General features: G+C 49.9%; 1 protein-coding gene across 8 annotated transcripts in view; it reads right to left on the bottom strand.

Moving 5' to 3' along the window:
- Positions 1 to 17,606, bottom strand: part of NAV2 (neuron navigator 2) — a 385,459-nt gene that overhangs the window by 56,743 nt on the left and 311,110 nt on the right. For 5 of the 8 annotated variants that reach the window (XM_034646084.1, XM_034646085.1, XM_034646087.1 and 2 more), the window contains 5 exons: positions 9,234 to 9,525; positions 7,560 to 8,262; positions 4,455 to 4,919; positions 3,733 to 3,798; positions 2,261 to 2,305 (listed from right to left, as the gene is read on the bottom strand). In XM_034646084.1, the coding sequence (XP_034501975.1) occupies positions 2,261 to 2,305; positions 3,733 to 3,798; positions 4,455 to 4,919; positions 7,560 to 8,262; positions 9,234 to 9,525 (1,571 nt within the window). The remainder of the gene's footprint in view (positions 1 to 2,260; positions 2,306 to 3,732; positions 3,799 to 4,454; positions 4,920 to 7,559; positions 8,263 to 9,233; positions 9,526 to 17,606) is intronic. The other 3 variants (XM_034646086.1, XM_034646091.1, XM_034646088.1) reach the window with 2 other exon arrangements.

Raw genomic sequence — 17,606 nt, 5'->3', positions numbered from 1 at the left:
TGAAGTTTCTCCAAACCTTTTTTGCTACTTGGCTGCCTTTGGGGAAAACTGCAATTCTTTTCAGTGTGGAGGGAATACATAAAGGGAGCGAGATCGGTAAATGCTCAAAGGAGCTGTCCCTGGGCGTATCTGTAACATGTTGATTCATGATAGTGTCATTTCAAAGCCCCCACCTTGACAGGACTGAAGCAACACAAGGAGCTGCTGTCAGAGCTTCGAGGAAGTTTTAATCAGCTAGCTCATGGCAGCTGCACTCTCGAGCGCACGTAAGTGGCCGCACGTCCCAGCGTTTCAGAAACCAGACGTGATGGAAGGCGTGACGACACCAATGCTTACAGTGTTTGCTGCAATGTAGCCCCGGTAAGTCTCCGTAACAGGAACCCCAGATCACTGGGTGCCACAGAAGTCATGGGGCCCACCTCCTCATTTATTATGTAACATATCTGGTAATGATGTATCCAGTGTCACCAATGTGCTGGGTGCCTTCATAGACCTCTTGCCAACACCTCCCACCCACCCAGCAATGCAGACGCTACTATTCCCATTTTACATTCAAAGAAGGGGAGGGCCTGCCTCGAATCACGTGTTGGGATTTCAATCCATTTTATGTCTGATTCCAAAATCCATGCTCTTCTCATCATGCCCGCGGGCAGCATCTCAAATTTCTGAAGTGCCCAGTGGCCAGAGTACCTTTGGACTTAAACACAGATTACTGTGGGGCGACTACTGATTATGGAACCAGAGGAATTCTTTTGACTCAAGAAAAAGAGGTGCTGGTGTCTTGGCATTGCACATGAATGTGCAGGGAGGGAGGGAGCTAGAAGGGAGAGGGAGAGTGAGGGGGGCAAAAAATGTTTCTCTCTTAATGTTTTTGCTATAGGTGACGGGCATACAACTTTCTAGGTCACGTCAATTGCATGAAGACAGCCTAGCACCTATCTCTATTCTGAAATTTAAAAAAAACAATTTTAAAAAGCCAGAGCTACATCATTTTGATAGATCTCTACTGCAAGATAAATAAGTAAATAAATAAAAAATATATATATTTATATATTAAAATATTTCTATTTAGAGGGGTTAGCTTCCTCTTAGGGCAACAGTAGGGCATCAACATCAAACTCATCTTGAGAGTGGCTGTGAGCTAAGTATTAGCATGGGTGCCGAAAAGAAGAAGACTTTAGCACTAAAGGCCTTGCCAACTGCCCCCTCTATGGCCACAGCGCTGAACTTCCTCCCACAGGACATCTGCTGGGTGGTTTTCAATATTTTTATTCTTAGATGCTCAGAACTGGCTTTACTTGAGTTCCTACTGAAAGGCAGCATTGATACCTACCTCACATTACTGTTCAGAATGCTCTCAGCCTTAAGAGTTGCAAGTTATTAACTACAGACATACATGACAGCAATGAAACATTTCATTCCAAGTTCCTTTTTTTTTTTTGCGAAAGCACTTAATGCTTAGTGCAGGGTTTAGCAAATGCTACGAACAATGAGGTGTTTAATGAGCAGGAGAAATGACAGCTGCAACCATCATACAGGAGGACCCTGGGGCAGACGTTAGAACTGGAGTCCCTCTGGTTGGCAAAGTGAAGGAGATGGCGTGAGCAACGGTGAACTTACATCATCTTGCTTCACCAGGACTTGCACGAAAAATGAGCCACGACTTACGATGAATGGAAGGACGTTCCTTCCTGGTAGTCTTTTCTTTACACCAAAGCCAATCACACCCGTGTCTTGTTGGGCACCGAAAACTGACACAGTTTTTAGAATATTTAGGAAGGACAAAGCATCTGTCTTTAGTAATTTTCTATGGCCCGAAAAGTTAAATATTTTCCAATTTGGGGGAGATATTCCTCTCCTTTGCCCACGTCCTGGCTAACCAACGTGCTGTAAGTCACATCCTTTCTTTTGGAAGACAGCCGTGAACAGAACATGGTCAGGGTGAAGAGCTCATCAATTGAACCCGCTGGTCCCAAGAGTAGCAGTAACAGCTCTCTGGGCTGGCCCAGGGGTGTTCTTCATGAGATGGTTTTCGCCACAGTAAGCCTGAAAAAACACAGCCTCTGCCCAAGCAAAAAAGCCAACAGATGGAGCGATGAGAATGAGAGGGTGCTGACGGAGCCCCGTTTCAGAGGGCCCTGCTGCGGTGGCCAAAGCGGGGACCCCAGCCCAGCCCAAACCCCCACCAGCCATGAGAGTCACGCAGCCAAGCCCCAAAGCCACACCAGATGGCACGGATGGAAGGAGGAAACGCAGATACCTGAGTCCTTTTTTAGGCAAAGTGTTCCTATCAAGGTGCGGGTCACTGTAGGAAAGTTAAAACAAAAATGAGAACTTCAGAGAAGCACAGGGAAAGCAGGCAAGGGAAGGAGGGAAAGACTAAGGAGGGGCCGGAGATCTGGAGCAAGAGACTCACGACACCAGGGAGCGCTCCCTTATATCCAGCTGCGCATGCAACACATCCACATCCACGGAAAACAAGAGAAACCTGATCCTGGGCCTGGCTGACACCAGCGCATACCTTACCCCGAGGCACCAGGAGGCCTGAGCCATCCACTGGACCCCAACTCTTCCTCCCTTGCCACAGGTGCAAAGCAAAACCCAGGGGCTGCCCCAGGTCGAAGCAGAGCCCACATCTTCCGCTGCCCAGTCACCCAGCCTTGTACCAGCACCACTGCTTCTCAGAGAGAGAGATGCCAGCTTCCCTGCACCCCTACCTCTGGCCCACCCCGAAATGCCATTGACGATGACTTCACGTGAGAGAAGGGACTTGCTGGAGGGTGTCAAGAGGCCAGCAGTCTGCATATTTGGAATTCATGGGTAACAACGTGAATTCCAGGTCCCTCTTAAGTTTGGTGTAGCTCGGAGCTGAGCCCTGGGCCCGAGTCAGGGCGTGTAACAACTTGTTGGCTGATAAAGTCAAGGCATTTGGATTTCCAAAGAACAAGGGTTTAAAGGCTTGGTCTGTGAATCTGACAAAAACAAAGTTTTTGCTGTTGATGGGGTGAAGAGGATTTTCATTAATTTTTTTTTTTCTCCGAGCACGAAACAACATCTGGTTATTATGTTTGGCCAAGCTGTGGCCCCCCACAAACTGGAGGTCAGGATCCATCTCTGAGGCCCACCCACAGGGCAGCTAGGGGCAAGCAAGCCTCTTAGTTTGTAGAGCCTCAACCCTGCACATCCTCTTTTTCATTATCATTTCAGGAAACGGGCACACAGAACACAACAGCCTGCAAGACACAACAGCCAAACTGCAGGGAAGGGCTTCTGAAGGGATAAGAGCCAGCTGTGTGGGGAGTAGGGGTGGGGGAGACAACGGTGAGGGCCACGTCGCACAGTGGGTGGTAGATCATTTCTGGGCTGGGAGGGAGAAGGGAGAGAGAGGGGAGAGAGGGTGGGAAGCTGGGGAGCTGGGAAGCAGGAACATGCCACAGGAAGACAGAGATGCAAGCGAGGGCTTCTGCCGCCCCAGTTCAAGCCCCCATTCAAGCGGCCAAGCTTCCTTCCCAAGCTGGGGAGGGATGGGCCGGCCCGACTCCACCACTTCCAGGGCTGCGGTGGACAGTGGAGCAGACCCTCACTGGCATGTCTGGGGTCACAGGGTACATCAGAGCCACGAACACAAGCGGAAGCCTCAGGCCAACAGCCTCACACAAGACGTCTGGCTTGACACAGATGGGCAGGGGAACCCGGAGGCTCGGTGGGCTCCCCGGCCTACAATGTCATTACCTGTCCTGTTTCCTGGGCAGAGTACTTCTGCAGAACTTAGGGCTAGCAGCAGGGGAAGAGAGAGGGCTAGAAGTCCAGGCAGGTAGAAAATAAGAGAAGGAACATTAGATGGGAAGAAAGGGGAGGGGTCGTTACACACACAATGATTAGGACATTTTTCTCATTCCCAGTGCGGATCCTGGCGTTCTTGCCTACATGGAGAAACTGGACACACAGCCCGTTGCAGTGAAATCCGGAGCTCTGAGGCTGCTGTGAGTTTCTTGATCACTCTGGCTGGCCGCCCTTCCATAGGAGGGTGTCTGCCATGACGCCCGCCGAGTCCACCCAGCTACCCAAAACCTTTCCGGCCACCTATTCCAGGGCCGCTGCCGGCCACCTACTCTGCACAGTTACAAGGGGAGGGGAAACGAGCAGCTGATGAACAAACAATAAAATGGAAGGACCTCAAAGGAGGAATGCCATTTCAAATGGAAGCATTAAATCCGTCCCCCCAGAGATGGCCAGCAGCTCCAAGCCCTGAGAATAACCACGATGGAAAAGGTAACAGGAAGGAGAGCTGAGCTGAATTCCATCCCCAGCTGGCTTCCTTCAAGGAAAGGCAGCAGGGGTTAGAAAGAGCGCCATCTCCCAGGCAAAGGTGAATGACATTTGGGGTTCCTAACACAAACCCTTGGACTTTCAGAAGGGTGTCTCTCTGAGAGAGCCACGTGCACGGAACCCACCTTTCCGACAGTGTGGTCTTCACGCTGTTGGTTCGGACAAAGGGAGTCAGGGAGTCGTCCTTGGAGGTGATGAGGCCCGTGGAGGAATTGTGACTCAGCCCCCCTCCGCTGCTGAGGGAAATGTCAATGGACTCGCAGCTGGTGTGAAGGCTGCTGACGGACTGGAAGCCCAGGCCGTCCTTGCTGACGGCGGACGAGCTGCTGGCGTTGGTGCCCCAGGTGAGGCTGTTGGAAGGGCCCGAGTGGGCTGAGCTGGGACTGGAGGCTAGAGGAGACTGGTTGATATCCAGGTTCTTACTGTAGAGAGGACTGCTGCTCCCGCTGCTCAGGACGCCGCTGCCTGAGGGGGACTCTAGATTACCTTGCTGGGTCGAGGTGGCATGAGGATTGGAGATCACCACTGAGTTTTTCATGGTTTCTGCTGTGGCAATGGGCACTTGCTTGGTAGGCTTCCCACCAAAGAGTCTGTGAAGAGACAAAGGGGTGTATGGGTTGAACAGCCAGCGACGAGGGGCGCCAAGCTGTTAAAGTACAGTGGGGCACGGGTATGGGAGCACCAACAATCCTGGGGAGGGGACACAGTCATCGCTACTGAAATGGCTAATGGTGCTCCACTGGGAAAGGCCGCCATGCAGGGGGCCCAGACACCAGTGAATCACAAGGCTCCAGCTTCAAACTCTAGGCTGTAGCCGAGACCCCAAGGGCAATGAGGAATAATTTTCTCTAGGCCTAGCCATGATGGTCCCAGATCTTGCCTCCCTTTACTTCTATAAATAGAGTAACTAGAAAATTGCCTCAGCCCAGGAAACATCTCGAGGAGAAAGAGCTGTCTTGATCATCTTTGTATCCAAGACCCTGGGCACAAAGCAGGTACTCAGTGTATGACAGTTCAATTCCAAGGATTTTGGTTGCTTCCGTCTCTAAGGACAACACGAACAATCAAGAACACGAGTTTAGGTCTGGATGGGGCCTGGGAAAAGTATCTTCACAGATTTCTCCTCAAGTGAACGTCCATCTGAAAGATGGGAGGCTAGTCCTACCCAAGGATCTACAGAGAAATCTTGCTGGGCTCACAAGATGTAAGAGCAGACACATGGGGTCTTGGGGACAGAAATGTCATTCCATGTCATCCCCCCACTGATGACCAAAAATGTGCTGCCAAAAAAACAGGGAATGGCACATATGTCTCTCTCTTCCTTTGGCAACAGGGTCCTCTGTTAAGAATGTCAGGACTTTCTTCAAGTCCAAGGACCGGTACGTGCTCTAGGAATGCAAGTAATTCCACCCACCAAACCCTCGTGGAGTGGGCTTCTCTGCAGTGACAAAACTACTACCTTTCATCCTAGGCACGTTGCCTTGCACCCAGCTACTCCATGGTCCTTACAAATCCCAATCATTGTAAAAATAAACACACACACACACATAATCAATTCTCACTACAATATCTGGAGACAGATTAGAAAACACTTTTTGCCTGATGACAGCCAGAGAAATGAGATATCCTCTTGCAGGATCCTGGCTTTGGCATGCTTACATACCTCCAATAACAGGAACCTCACTACTTCTAAGGGTAACTCACTCCATTGTCAAGCCCTTCCAATCACTAGAAAACCAAAATCTGATGTATCTTCTTCACTTTTACTCATTGCCCCTAATTCTTCTCCGTGTAACTACACAGAAAAAGCCCAATCTTTTGTCTGCTAGTCCTTCAAATCACTTGAAGAGAGCTATCCCTTCATCTAAGATTTCTCTTCTCTGTACTAAAGCACAAAGAGGAAATTGAGAACACCTCTTAATGATTTAGGAAAAATGTAATTAACAGGAATTGGCTGAAAGTTGTTCAACGCAGAGCCTAAGAATCTGCATGCATTTTCAAGTATTCTATTACAGTAGCCTAAGGGTCCAGTAAAATACCTTTGTAGTTACTAAAGGAAATCTATAATACCAAAGAGCGAATAGTACATACAATACTTGAGGCAAGAAGCAGAGAAAATTTTCATTTACAAGGCAATCTGTTAAAACAACAAAGAGCAGCCCAACAAGACCTTCCCCTGAAAAAATAATCATTACTGAAATTCTAATAATCAAGTCTAGACAAAGAACAGTGAACTGCTTCATTACATCTTTCACATGGCATGCTTCTTCTGAAGTCTTTTCAAATGTTCCCATTCACCCCCCAAATATGTACATGTGCACATAATTTTTATTTTTCCCTACTTAATTTTCTATCCGGGACTTATACTCTTTCCTAGGATAAGCCATTTCCTGGGAAGGTAAGATAAGCTCTGTCCTATGCCGTTGCAGTTCGAGGATGGTCCGGCAGATATAATAATGAGATAACAAGAGCAAGCAAAAGCTGTATACATTTAAAAAGGAACTGCTTAAAAAATAACACAATTTTCACATAAAAATTTCCATTCAGTGTGGAAATGCAGGAAAATGCCTTTTTAAGGGAATAAGAAATCGATTTCTCTTTTTCAGAAACACTTCTGCTTTGAAAGGTTTTTTTGTTTTTTTTTTTTTAAGAAAGCAAAAATTTCAGAAACACATTTGGAATTACGCATGCAGTATAAAAAAGGTTGTGGCGGGGGGATACTGGGCTAGTTGGGAGGAGGATCTGGCTGAGCTCACGGCCTGGCATGATGTTGAAGAATCTCAGGCACAGAATTAATAAGACAAGGCGGGAAAAATATCCTCAGCCTTCCCCTCAGATACCCACCCGGGGCCTAGGGGTATATTAAGATCTCAGGAGCTAGTTTGACTGAGCACCTACTATGGGCCAGATATGGCTACATAGGTTAGTCACATGAAATCTCAGGTAGGTGTTCCCATTTTACAGAGGAGGAAACCGAAACAGAACTGTTAAGAAAGGATGCACGGTGGCTAGTTAAGGTGCACTCAGGATTCGAACCCAAATGACTCGACACTTAGGTTTTTCCTCCCCACACAGGAAAATAATCAGCTGACTACAAAATCACCAGCAGGCTCTGACTAAACAGAAGCGGAGAAACACAGAGGCTGTTTTCCCCAAGGAACAAAAAAATGATTCACTCAGCATGCCGTGCCATGTACTCCAGCTCTGCTCAGTGCCATCAACCCGCTTACCTGCGGAGCGTGGGAGAGGCCACGTCGGGGTACTTGGCCCCTGGCTGGAGTGTAGCCTGAGCCGCACTGGACATAGGCTGGGCCGCTGGGTTCACCTTCACCGAGTTACAGGAAGCCACACTCTCGTTGTCAGACGAGATGCCTTTCTCCTTATCCGTCTGGTTGACCAGACCGGGCAGAGAGCTGCCCAGGGCCATTTTGGAAGGCTCCCTCAGCTTGGGCACCGGCAGGCCCGCAGACTTACTGCTGATGTTGGAATCGATGCTGCTGGTGCTAGACCTGTTCCCAGCCCCGTTGCGGCTGGTGGACTTACTGGGCCTTGGCAAACTCCGGTACTGCAAGTTGGTCCGGGAGCTGAGAGCCAGATACCCATCGTCCTGGTTCTGAGCCCCGTCCATGCTCGTCTTCCGGCCAGTGGACCGACTGACGAGTGCAGACGACTTGGGGATCTTGCCCAGCGTGGCTGACCTGCTGGTGACAGTAGCCCCGCTGGCTGTGATCATGGCCAGCCCAGCGGCCGAGCCGCTCTGCTTCTTGAACCCAAAACTGTTGGCGTTGACAGTGGGGGTCCTGGAACTGCTGGAGAGGGGCTTTTTGGACTCATCACCACTGCTGCGGCCTGCGTCTGATGGGGAGCGCTTCACTTGGGAGCCTTTGGGAGACAGCCTTCCCCTCTCAGACACCTTTGCATCATCTGTTTTTCCTAAGGGAGAAAGCAGCAAGGTTAGCGTGCACGCCAAGAAGCCAGCTCGCACAGCCCCGGCTGCTTAAAATCCTCCCCTCCTCCCAAGAACTGGTTCACTTCTTCCTTGGGGAAAGCAGTAGCCTTGGGAGGCAAAGGAAAGAGCTTTTTATAAAGATAATCTAGCCTGCTACTGTCACCGTGAGCCTTCTAGGGGATGTCAATGATTCTACGAATATTGCAAAGCAGCCTAAATTTACTCAGAACAAAGCAAAGCCAGCCAATCGCTGATATAGAGATCCTGCCTTCTGTCCTTTTTTCCTTCTCTGTCCATTAAAAGGCTCTCCTTAACATTTTCAGGAGGCACCTCTGCCTTCCTGCAAAAACACTACCCTTGTTTACACACACCCCTAAATCACGGGCAACATGAACGGGACATAAAGGCAGCTCGTAAACTCATGCCCGTGAACACACACACGCAGGTGTGTTGGCTCTTCCCTAGTGCCTGTTTTTTTTTACTTATTATAAAGATGATTACATTTCTTTTCTTTTAAAGACTTTATTTACTTATTTGACAGAGAGAGCGAGCACAAGCAGGGGGAGTAGCAGGCAGAGGGAGAGGGAGAGGGAGAGGGAGAAGCAGTCTCCTTGCTGAGCAGGGAGCCCAATGCGAGGCTCAACCCCAGACCCCAGGACCCCAGGATCATGACCTGAGCCACCCAGGTGCCCCTCCCCAGCGCCTGGTTAAACCAATTCCCTACACCCCAGCAGCTGAACTACCATCAGAGTCTGAGGCTTGCACACCCACCTATTTCCACCTGGGAAAAGGTAGGGATGGCAAACTTTTCCGAAAGCTACTTATTAGCAGAGTCTACTTTCTAAGAAAAAATACCTGAGCATTGATGGGCACTGAAGCTTTTGCTCACATGACTGCGGGTTTTGGTTTTCAGACTGACAAATGTAGACGTGAGGCAGCGCAGCCCCTCACTCACCAGTTCCTGGGGTCTTGAGTGTGCCTGCTGGGGCAGCCGCCTTCGTCCTCGGCATGGTGACGCCCACCTGCGCAGTCATGCCTCGCCGCCATGAGCCCGTCTGGGAGATGACCGAATTCTTCTTGCCCGACGTGCTTTTGTCCGACTCATCAGACACGTCCGAGGGATTCCGCCTCCACTTAGATCCGGGCTCCATCTTTATGCCACTGTCTGAGCCTCCGTCTGACTTCTTGACATCATCGCCTGACCACAGGGAACCCCTCTCCACCTGTGAATGCTTCTCGGCGTCAGTCTGTGGATGAGATGCTGAATTAGTCCTTCCAGAATCTTCGGCCAGGAGCCCCTCAGCCCAGAGTGAGAATGCCAACACAATGACAAAGGACTACTTGAAAATGTCTGGGCCTTTACAATCTGGTTATCTTGCTAGAAAGCCTGATTTTTTTTTTTTCTTTTTTTGGCTCAAGGAAAGTACAGAATATAACTATGTTCTAGAAGGGGGTGAGGAGGGAGAGTAGGAGGGGCCACGGGGAAAAGGGGGACAGAGCCCTATGGAGGAGAAACATAGGCAGATGGAGACGTGGTGAGAATTCAGCCACCAACTCATTGCCACTCGGCGACAAGCGCCTCTAACTCCGGAGACCCCTCTTCATCCGGCATCCAGCCTCCTGGCCTCTTTCCCTTTGTTCTGCAGTCTTCCTATCACTCCACCGGCAGCAAGATCTTTGAATACAGCACAGCGCCACAGTCGAACACGCCGACCGAGCAGGCGAGGGTGGCTGGTAGCTCCACGGGGATCAGACAGCGAGAGAGAGGGGCTGGGAGCAAGCAAAGCCTCCAAAGCCCGAGGTGCCTGCTCCCACCCGGCTCCATTTATATGCCACTGCTTTGCTCCTCTTGTGGGATTTGGTTCAGACAAGGGATATAATTAGCTAGCTTTCTTTGGAAGAGCCCTGACCTGCTGGCCATGGAACCCAGAAGGGGACAGAAGTGTGATGTTAATGATTCACCACGGTGAAAAGGCACAAAGCTAACCAGAATGCTTTGGGGGCCCCCCCTAGGGGGTCGGGGCCAGTCTGAGGGGATGCCAGTAGGGAGAAACGGTGCAGTGAATGCAGACGGGAGTTTGCAATGCTCCTGAGTGACCACACTGAGTGACAAGGCCTGGGTTTGCTATACTTCACTACCAACAGCGGGCATCATCAGCAGGGCAGGAAACCAGAATGATTATCCGGCGAGAATCTGGCCTAACGCCTTTCATCCCAGAGTACTATCTCTGTCTTCCCCTGCGGTTACACCACGGTACGGGACAAAGCTGAATACAGACACACAGCCCCAGTTAAGTCACCTCTCAGGCACCACCACGGCCTCTCTCTCCCCCCTCAACCCCGCATCCCTCCTAAATTCCAGTCGTCCATCCCAGCCCCCTGATGGGTGCTTGTTTGGTCATTCCTCAAACACATGCTGAGCTCCCTCGGGGTACTAGGCACCAGAAGTAAGAGGGGGACAAAACACTTATTCCCTGACTGTGGGACACTCCCCATTCCGCTGTGGCAAGGGACACAGACACCCTGTTCCCACAACTGAACACAGAACAGGAGCTCCATCAAGGCTTGACGAGTCACCGATGAACACATGCTTTTCAAGCTACAGCATGCTTCAACAAACGATCTCTGATCCTGACCACTCTCTGGCCAAGGAGCGTCATGACAATATGCAGCATTGCATTCATCTCAGTTTTACAGATGATCTGAGACTAAAGTTACCCATTCCCTGTCCCAACGACTCCAGCCTCTGTTCCTTCCTTTAAACACTTCCAGTAGATTCCTTCAACCAGACGCTTCTCAAAGCCCACCATTTGTCAGACGCCATGGAAGGTCTGAGGATCCATGGGTAAGATTAAGTCCCATCCCTTCTGGAGTTTATGATCCAGCGAGGGAGGCAGGTTTGGATAAATAAATACAAATAAATGAGTAATTATGAATTATGAAGAATTTTATAAGAAAAAGGTCAAGGAGTAGGAGAAAGAAATACATTGATGTAATTTAGTTGATGAGGAGGAGGATGGGGGATGGTGGTCAGGTAAGGCCTTTTTGAAGAAGTGTCCTGAAGAGTGAGAAGAAACTTACTAAGAGTTTAGGGAAGAGCATGCCAGGCAGGGGGAAGAGCACATGCAAAGGTCCTGAGGCAGGACAGAGATAGGCTTTAGAAGCATTCAATCCACAAATATTTCCTGGGTGCCACCATATGCTAGGCAAATTTATGGGGTCTGGGACCCCATTGTAGTAAATGAAGAAGAACAAGTACAAGTCACTAACTTTCTGGAGCTTATGTTCAAGTACATTCTGACGCACTCCAGGAAGTGCTGAAAACTTAGCACTTAACTACATTCTGGGTTACTATATTAGTTACTCTTTGCATGTTCCCATACCTTATTTTCCCTCATCAAATTATAGCGATACTAAGAGTAGTAGCAGGACAACTAACATTTATTAAGCATTCATATGTGCTAGGCACACTGGGCCAAAGTGCTTCTCATGCATCATTTAATTTAAGCCTCAACAAAAATCCATGAGGAAGTTACAATTCATAGTCTCAATTTTACATAAGAAAACTGGGGCACAGAGTAGAAAAGAAAATTGCACAAGACAACACAATGAGGAAGTGGAGATCCAGGGATTCTAGGGAGTCTGAAATGCAGAGCCTAGATTTTAGTCACTATGCCACACTGCCTTCCTGCAGAATAAGTCCAAGGACATAAGACATTTCTACATGCCTAACAGCACCTCACACAATACCTACACCCAGTAGATTCTCCTTCCATACTGGCTGGCTGCTCCCCAACTCCAGCCCTGGAGCAGCTCCAGCCTAGCCTCTGGGTGCGACCCCCAGAGCTCTGATTTACCCAGTGGCAGAGAGACCGTACATGGCCTTGGCCCAGAACTACGACTTGGATACCCCCTCTAGAAAGAGCAAACATCCAACCATCACAGTCCCAACTTGGCCCAGGGCAGTAACCTTCCCAGCTCTACTCTGCACAGCAGGCCTGGGACCCTCTACTGGTTTTAAGTTCACAATTCCTTAGCAAAACCTTCCTGAGCTATGCGCCAGATCACGTGGAAGCACCACTCGGCATCGAAAGATGAAAAAGTCCCAGCCTCTCTGTTCCCAGAGCTAACAAGTTAAGGGTAGCAGGACAGCTGCCTGGGCATGTAGAAAGAGCTGTATCTTCCCTTGGCTCTCCATGCCTTCATCGGTTGTTCTCATTTCAAATGGCACCTAATTTTGGGAAGATTTTCCTATTGCCCCTACCTGGAAGTCCACTTACTCACTCAACATCCCTGAGGGAAGGTAGAGAAACCACCAAACACTGGTGGGGAGAAGGCCTGAATTTTAGGAGAGCCCAGGTTGCTCTGGGACCATAGAAGGGAGGTCAATCTTCTGAGAGTGAGAGGGTGAAACCAAGGTGGGCCACGTGGCCTGATGTACAGAAAGAACACGGGCTTGGAGCGTGAGTTCATATACTGGGTGCTCCCTCCTTTAGAGGGAGTGGCTTACCTCCTCTGAGGTCATGACCCGTGTATAAAATGGAGATGCAACAGACAGGAGTCTTAGAGAATAGACAGTGGACTCAATGGACTCAGTGTGGAGGAACTCACACAGTGGCTCCTTTGTCACCAACTTTCGTACCTCTGAGAACCCCCAGCACGTGGTTGTCTTTATTCCATATTTGTCTTGCATGAGGGAGAACAAGGTACTCATCTTCCTGCTCTTGGGCCACAAGCCTCTGGAAGCCAGGACACTGCCCTCCTCATGCCTACAAGCCCTGCAGATCTAGATGCTGCACTGGCTCGAGCTTCAACTGCAGTCATCCCAGAAGTAATTATCAGCATCAGCATTCTCACCTGCCACTTCACTCACTAGGTCGGCGCCCTGTCCTTCTGCATCTAATCCTCTGAGCTTCTACTATTAGACGCATTTTACAGACCAGGAAAGTACAGGAGGGGAAGAAGGAAAGTAACTTGTCTACAGTCACAAGCAGCAGCACCTAGCAGGTGGACAGAAGGGCCATCCCTCCCAGCCCCGAGCCAAACCCTATCCCTGTATCCAGACCAACAGCCAGAGAGCAGCCAGAGAGCTCCAGGCTCACTTGAGGCCTCGCACAGGACAGGAACTGTTGCCACAGAATTCAGAATTTTATGTCCTTGAGTAGCAAAAATTAAACTCACATGGAATTATCTTCCTCCCCTTGTATAATAAAAATTTCATAGGAGGGGAAAAGGAAAGGAATTTTGATACATGCTTCTTTGTACCTCAGCACCTGGAATGGAAACTTCCACAGACTGGGAGGAAATACTGAATAACCAAGGACGTGAATGGAAAGATGATTACGTGGGGAAGAGAGGTGCGTTGGTTACAAGTCCTCTGCCACCAACACAGGGTCCTAAAAATAAAATGCTGCAAAATGTATTAAGAACACAGTCAGACTTTGGTTACTGACATGAATGGAGGGAGGGAAGGAGGCAGAGGGACCGCTAACCCAGAGGAAGGAAGGAAAGAAGGAAAAGAAAAGAAACTTCTGAGCACCAACCAAGAATGAGATATGGCGAGAGCATGTTCGGATAAAGTATTTCCACGTTACTACCGCGCTCCTCCTTCGAGACAAGTTTAATTCCCGTGATTTTACGGACCAGGAGGCAGAGCCTTGAGGAAGCTGATCGGCTTCTCCGAGGATGCCGCAGAGCCAGGCTCTGAACCCTCCTCGCTGACCCGGCACCTGGTGGGGCTGCCCAGCCGGCCTCGCCCGTCATCATGGAGGACTCCGTCAGGAGGCTGCCAGGCCTCAAGCCAGGAGGCTCTCCACCCCGCTGGGGCGCAGGGATCGGAGGCCTGGGGCTGGACGCCTGGCCATGTGCATTCCGCGTGGGGAACCCCTGGTACCCCGGACCATCCTTGAGGGGAACAGTGACTCTCAAAGGGGGCTCTCGTCTCTGAAGGCCAGCTCCTCTGTGATCTGCTCCGCCATCCAGGCTGCTGGACCCCAACTTCCCTGTTCTCGGATGCATTTCCTTTCAGCCGGTCCTCAGAAGCTCTTCCCAGGTGCACACCTGGCCCGGCAACCTGTCCTCAGCCGGCCTGCCCTGCAGACAGGCTGGGCTGCCTCCTCCTGCCTCTCCCCGCCTCACCCTGCCTCTCCCAGCATCGCCCGGGGACACCGCGCGCTCCCCTTCGATCAGGGAATGCAGCTTGTGACAGAAACCCAGCAGAGCCCTGGGGAATGATGACAGCGCACGTGTTCCTGCTGCCCAGTGCTGCTCTGAGCGGAGTCGTGGCCCTTAGCTTTGCTCAGAGCCGGATGAGGGGAGGAGGGGCGAGGCTGCCCTTGACGCTCATTCAGAGATTAGGAGATCCTCCCCAGACAGGAACAAAGGGCTGCGGAGAAACCACCTCCCCACGAATCTTAGTAACTCTGGGTGCAAGTCTGCATTTATTTTATTCCAAGACCTACTGGCTTAGTTTTTATTTAAGTATTTTAAACTCAGGTAGTTTTATAGCAAAATCAAACAAACAAACAAAAGAACGACAACAACAAAAACCCAACCCAATGACTATTAAACCCCTTCCATCCCTTGAAACTATAACCTTCTGAACCTGATCAAAAGACCTGTTTGTGTAGTATTCTTGAACCTTTTCTGATGTGACTGTTGGGCTGGCCGAGAAAAAGGGGTCAAGACACCCACGATGGCCGACTCTCCCGCCAAGATTTAAAACAAAACCTAGGCGGGAAACCGAAACCCGTCCTACCGACTTTCCTCACCCCCCAGCAGTACCCAATAAAACCCTGCCACGACTCTCCAAGACAGACTTTCCCCCACCCCCAGCGGTGCCCAATAAAAACCCTCGCTGCCCTGCCCTGGGCGCGACTTCCCCGACTCAACGCTCTTTCCCAAGTCGCGGAACCTCGCCCGAGGGTGCTTGCAATAAAGGTCATCCTCTGGACCACGTTTGCCTGTGCGGTCTCCATTTTATTCGCGGCAAGAGAAACCTTACAGTGACCTTTTCTAGATGAAAGCAAAGAGCTAGCTGGTCGAAGAGGAGGGGGCCCTGGCCTTAACCAAATCTGAGTCCACCAGACAGAAAATCCTTCGTAAATGCCAGATGCTTACTCTGGAAAACTGATGCCAATTCTACCTTTGTGGGAGGGAAACAAAGACAAGAGATTCTTCTAACTGTGTTTTGTTGGCTCAACCTGCATCTTAAAAGCAAGACTCTTCCTACCTCAAAAGAAAAAGAGAAACGTAGTGACTTACTCATCTCTCCCTCCCTCCCCCACCTTCTTTCTCTCTCTCTCTCTCCACAACCCCCCACCCAACAAACCTGTCTGTCTGTTGGTCTCTTTCCTCTCTGGGTTCCCCACCTCAGTATCTAAAGACAGTCTAAAACCTTGGTTGTTATTATCACCCTGAAATTAGAAAGACTCTCAGAAAAAAAAGAAAAATTAGTGTCCACGAGGAAAGGAAACAATTTTGCAGGGGGCAGGTGGCAGGGACACAGGCTGGCTGTGTTTGGAACTTGTGTCTCATCACTGATGAGGGATCACTCTCAGGCAGTGTGGCTAGGTGTGCGTGTGCGTGTTTTAAAATGAGGTACAGCATTTCTATACTACGTGCACAATGTTAAGTACGTAGCTTAAATACGTTTTGTAAAATTAACCTACTTATATAACTACCACTCAGATCAAGATACAGAATATTATCGGGGCGCCTGGGTGGCGCAGTCATTAAGTGTCTGCCTTCAGCTCAGGGCGTGATCCCAGGGTCCTGGGATCAAGCCCCGCATCGGGCTCCCTGCTCCACTGGGAGCCTGCTTCTTCCTCTCCTACTCCCCCTGCTTGTGTTCCCTCTCTCGCTGTGTCTCTCTCTGTTAAATAAATAAAATCTTAAAAAAAAAGAAAGATATAGAATATTATCAGCACCCCCAACATCTTGTGCTTCCTTCATTTGGGTTGTGTTTTTTCTTCACCACCACCACCACCAAAACTCTACTCTCACTCAACAATTAGAAATTCTGGAGAAAATGCAAATTCAAGAAGTGACAGGCAATCCCAGAGGCGACGCGCAACGTATTTCGTCAGGCAGTCAATGTCCACATTTCTGTGGGACACGAGCACTCCCACACTCTGACACGTTCTTTATTTAGCCCTATCCTCCAAAAACAAAACAAAACAAAACAAAAGATACCTTCGAAAGCACAGAAATTTCCAAAGAAGCTCCTGTCTCGCAGAGAAACAACTGAGAAAGGAAGTGCGTGTGGAGGAGTAAAGGAAGGGGCGGTGTCAATTCTGCCCTCCCCCAGGCCCCTGTGGGAGACTGTGTCCCAATCGGACCTTCGTGTGGCTTCACTGGAGGCAGTGGCCCCCACTGGTGGGAAGGACACGTCGTGAAAAAGACCCCGGGCCATGTAAGCCAGCGCCACCACGGCTGACCAGTGCTTGTGCCGGTCAGTCCCAACTTGGGGACTGGCTATATGAGGATGGTACCTCACTTTTCTCCTAGTAAAATGGGTTTCCTAGAACCAACCCCTCTGCCCACGAAGGAGCGCTGTGAGGGTGAGTGAAAGCATCCACATGACACCACTTTGGAAGCAAACAGAAGGGAGCACAGCATCCGAGACACACAGTCTCAGAGTTTTAAAGTAGGGGTTGAAAACTCCAGCACCTTGGGGTCTGGCAGGTATACTGATGGGGCCAGCTGGCCAGCAGCAGCTGGGGCACGCGGGGACAACGGCTCCCTGTCTGAAGGGGCAGACACTTGGACACCTGTTGATTGTTGCCATGTGGAGAATATAGGCTCAAGAAAGCAGTATATTCTGATCTTTAAGAGAAACCAGAATCTCCTATTTATGTGAAATAATGCAATTTTTAAAATTTGACATGGAATAATCTGGGTTAGAAGAAGAGTGATGCCATAAGCCAATGGACAAACATCAGCACGAAGATGTGACCTTTAGACCAACAGTTCCCAACCTCTGGTGAGGACATACTGGTCTTCCAGCCCAAGGCTGTCAATGTTTGCTCCCGCCCTATCACTCTGGAGACAGCAGCATGAGCCTGGACAGCGGTGGTCCGCTGTGGCTAGGCGGGGCCACACGCTCCAGGCTAAAAATGACCAACTGAGTCCAGCATCCTCTTAAAAACAAAACAAAACAAAACAAACCAACAAAAAACAAATTCAGGAACAAAGGCCCAGGAAGGAAATATGGTTTTATCAAGACCTTCGCAGACAACGGTGAGGCCTCCCTATTCCTGTTTCCAGTGCCCCATTGCCTGACCCCCTCTTTCCCTGCAGGTGGAGGCCAGGGCTAGTGAGATGAGAG

This window comes from Ailuropoda melanoleuca, chromosome 16, assembly GCF_002007445.2.
Source record: "Ailuropoda melanoleuca isolate Jingjing chromosome 16, ASM200744v2, whole genome shotgun sequence".
Classification (NCBI taxonomy): Eukaryota; Metazoa; Chordata; class Mammalia; order Carnivora; family Ursidae; genus Ailuropoda; species Ailuropoda melanoleuca.
Note: the sequence above shows the minus strand (reverse complement) of the source record. Positions and strands in the feature narration are given on the sequence as shown.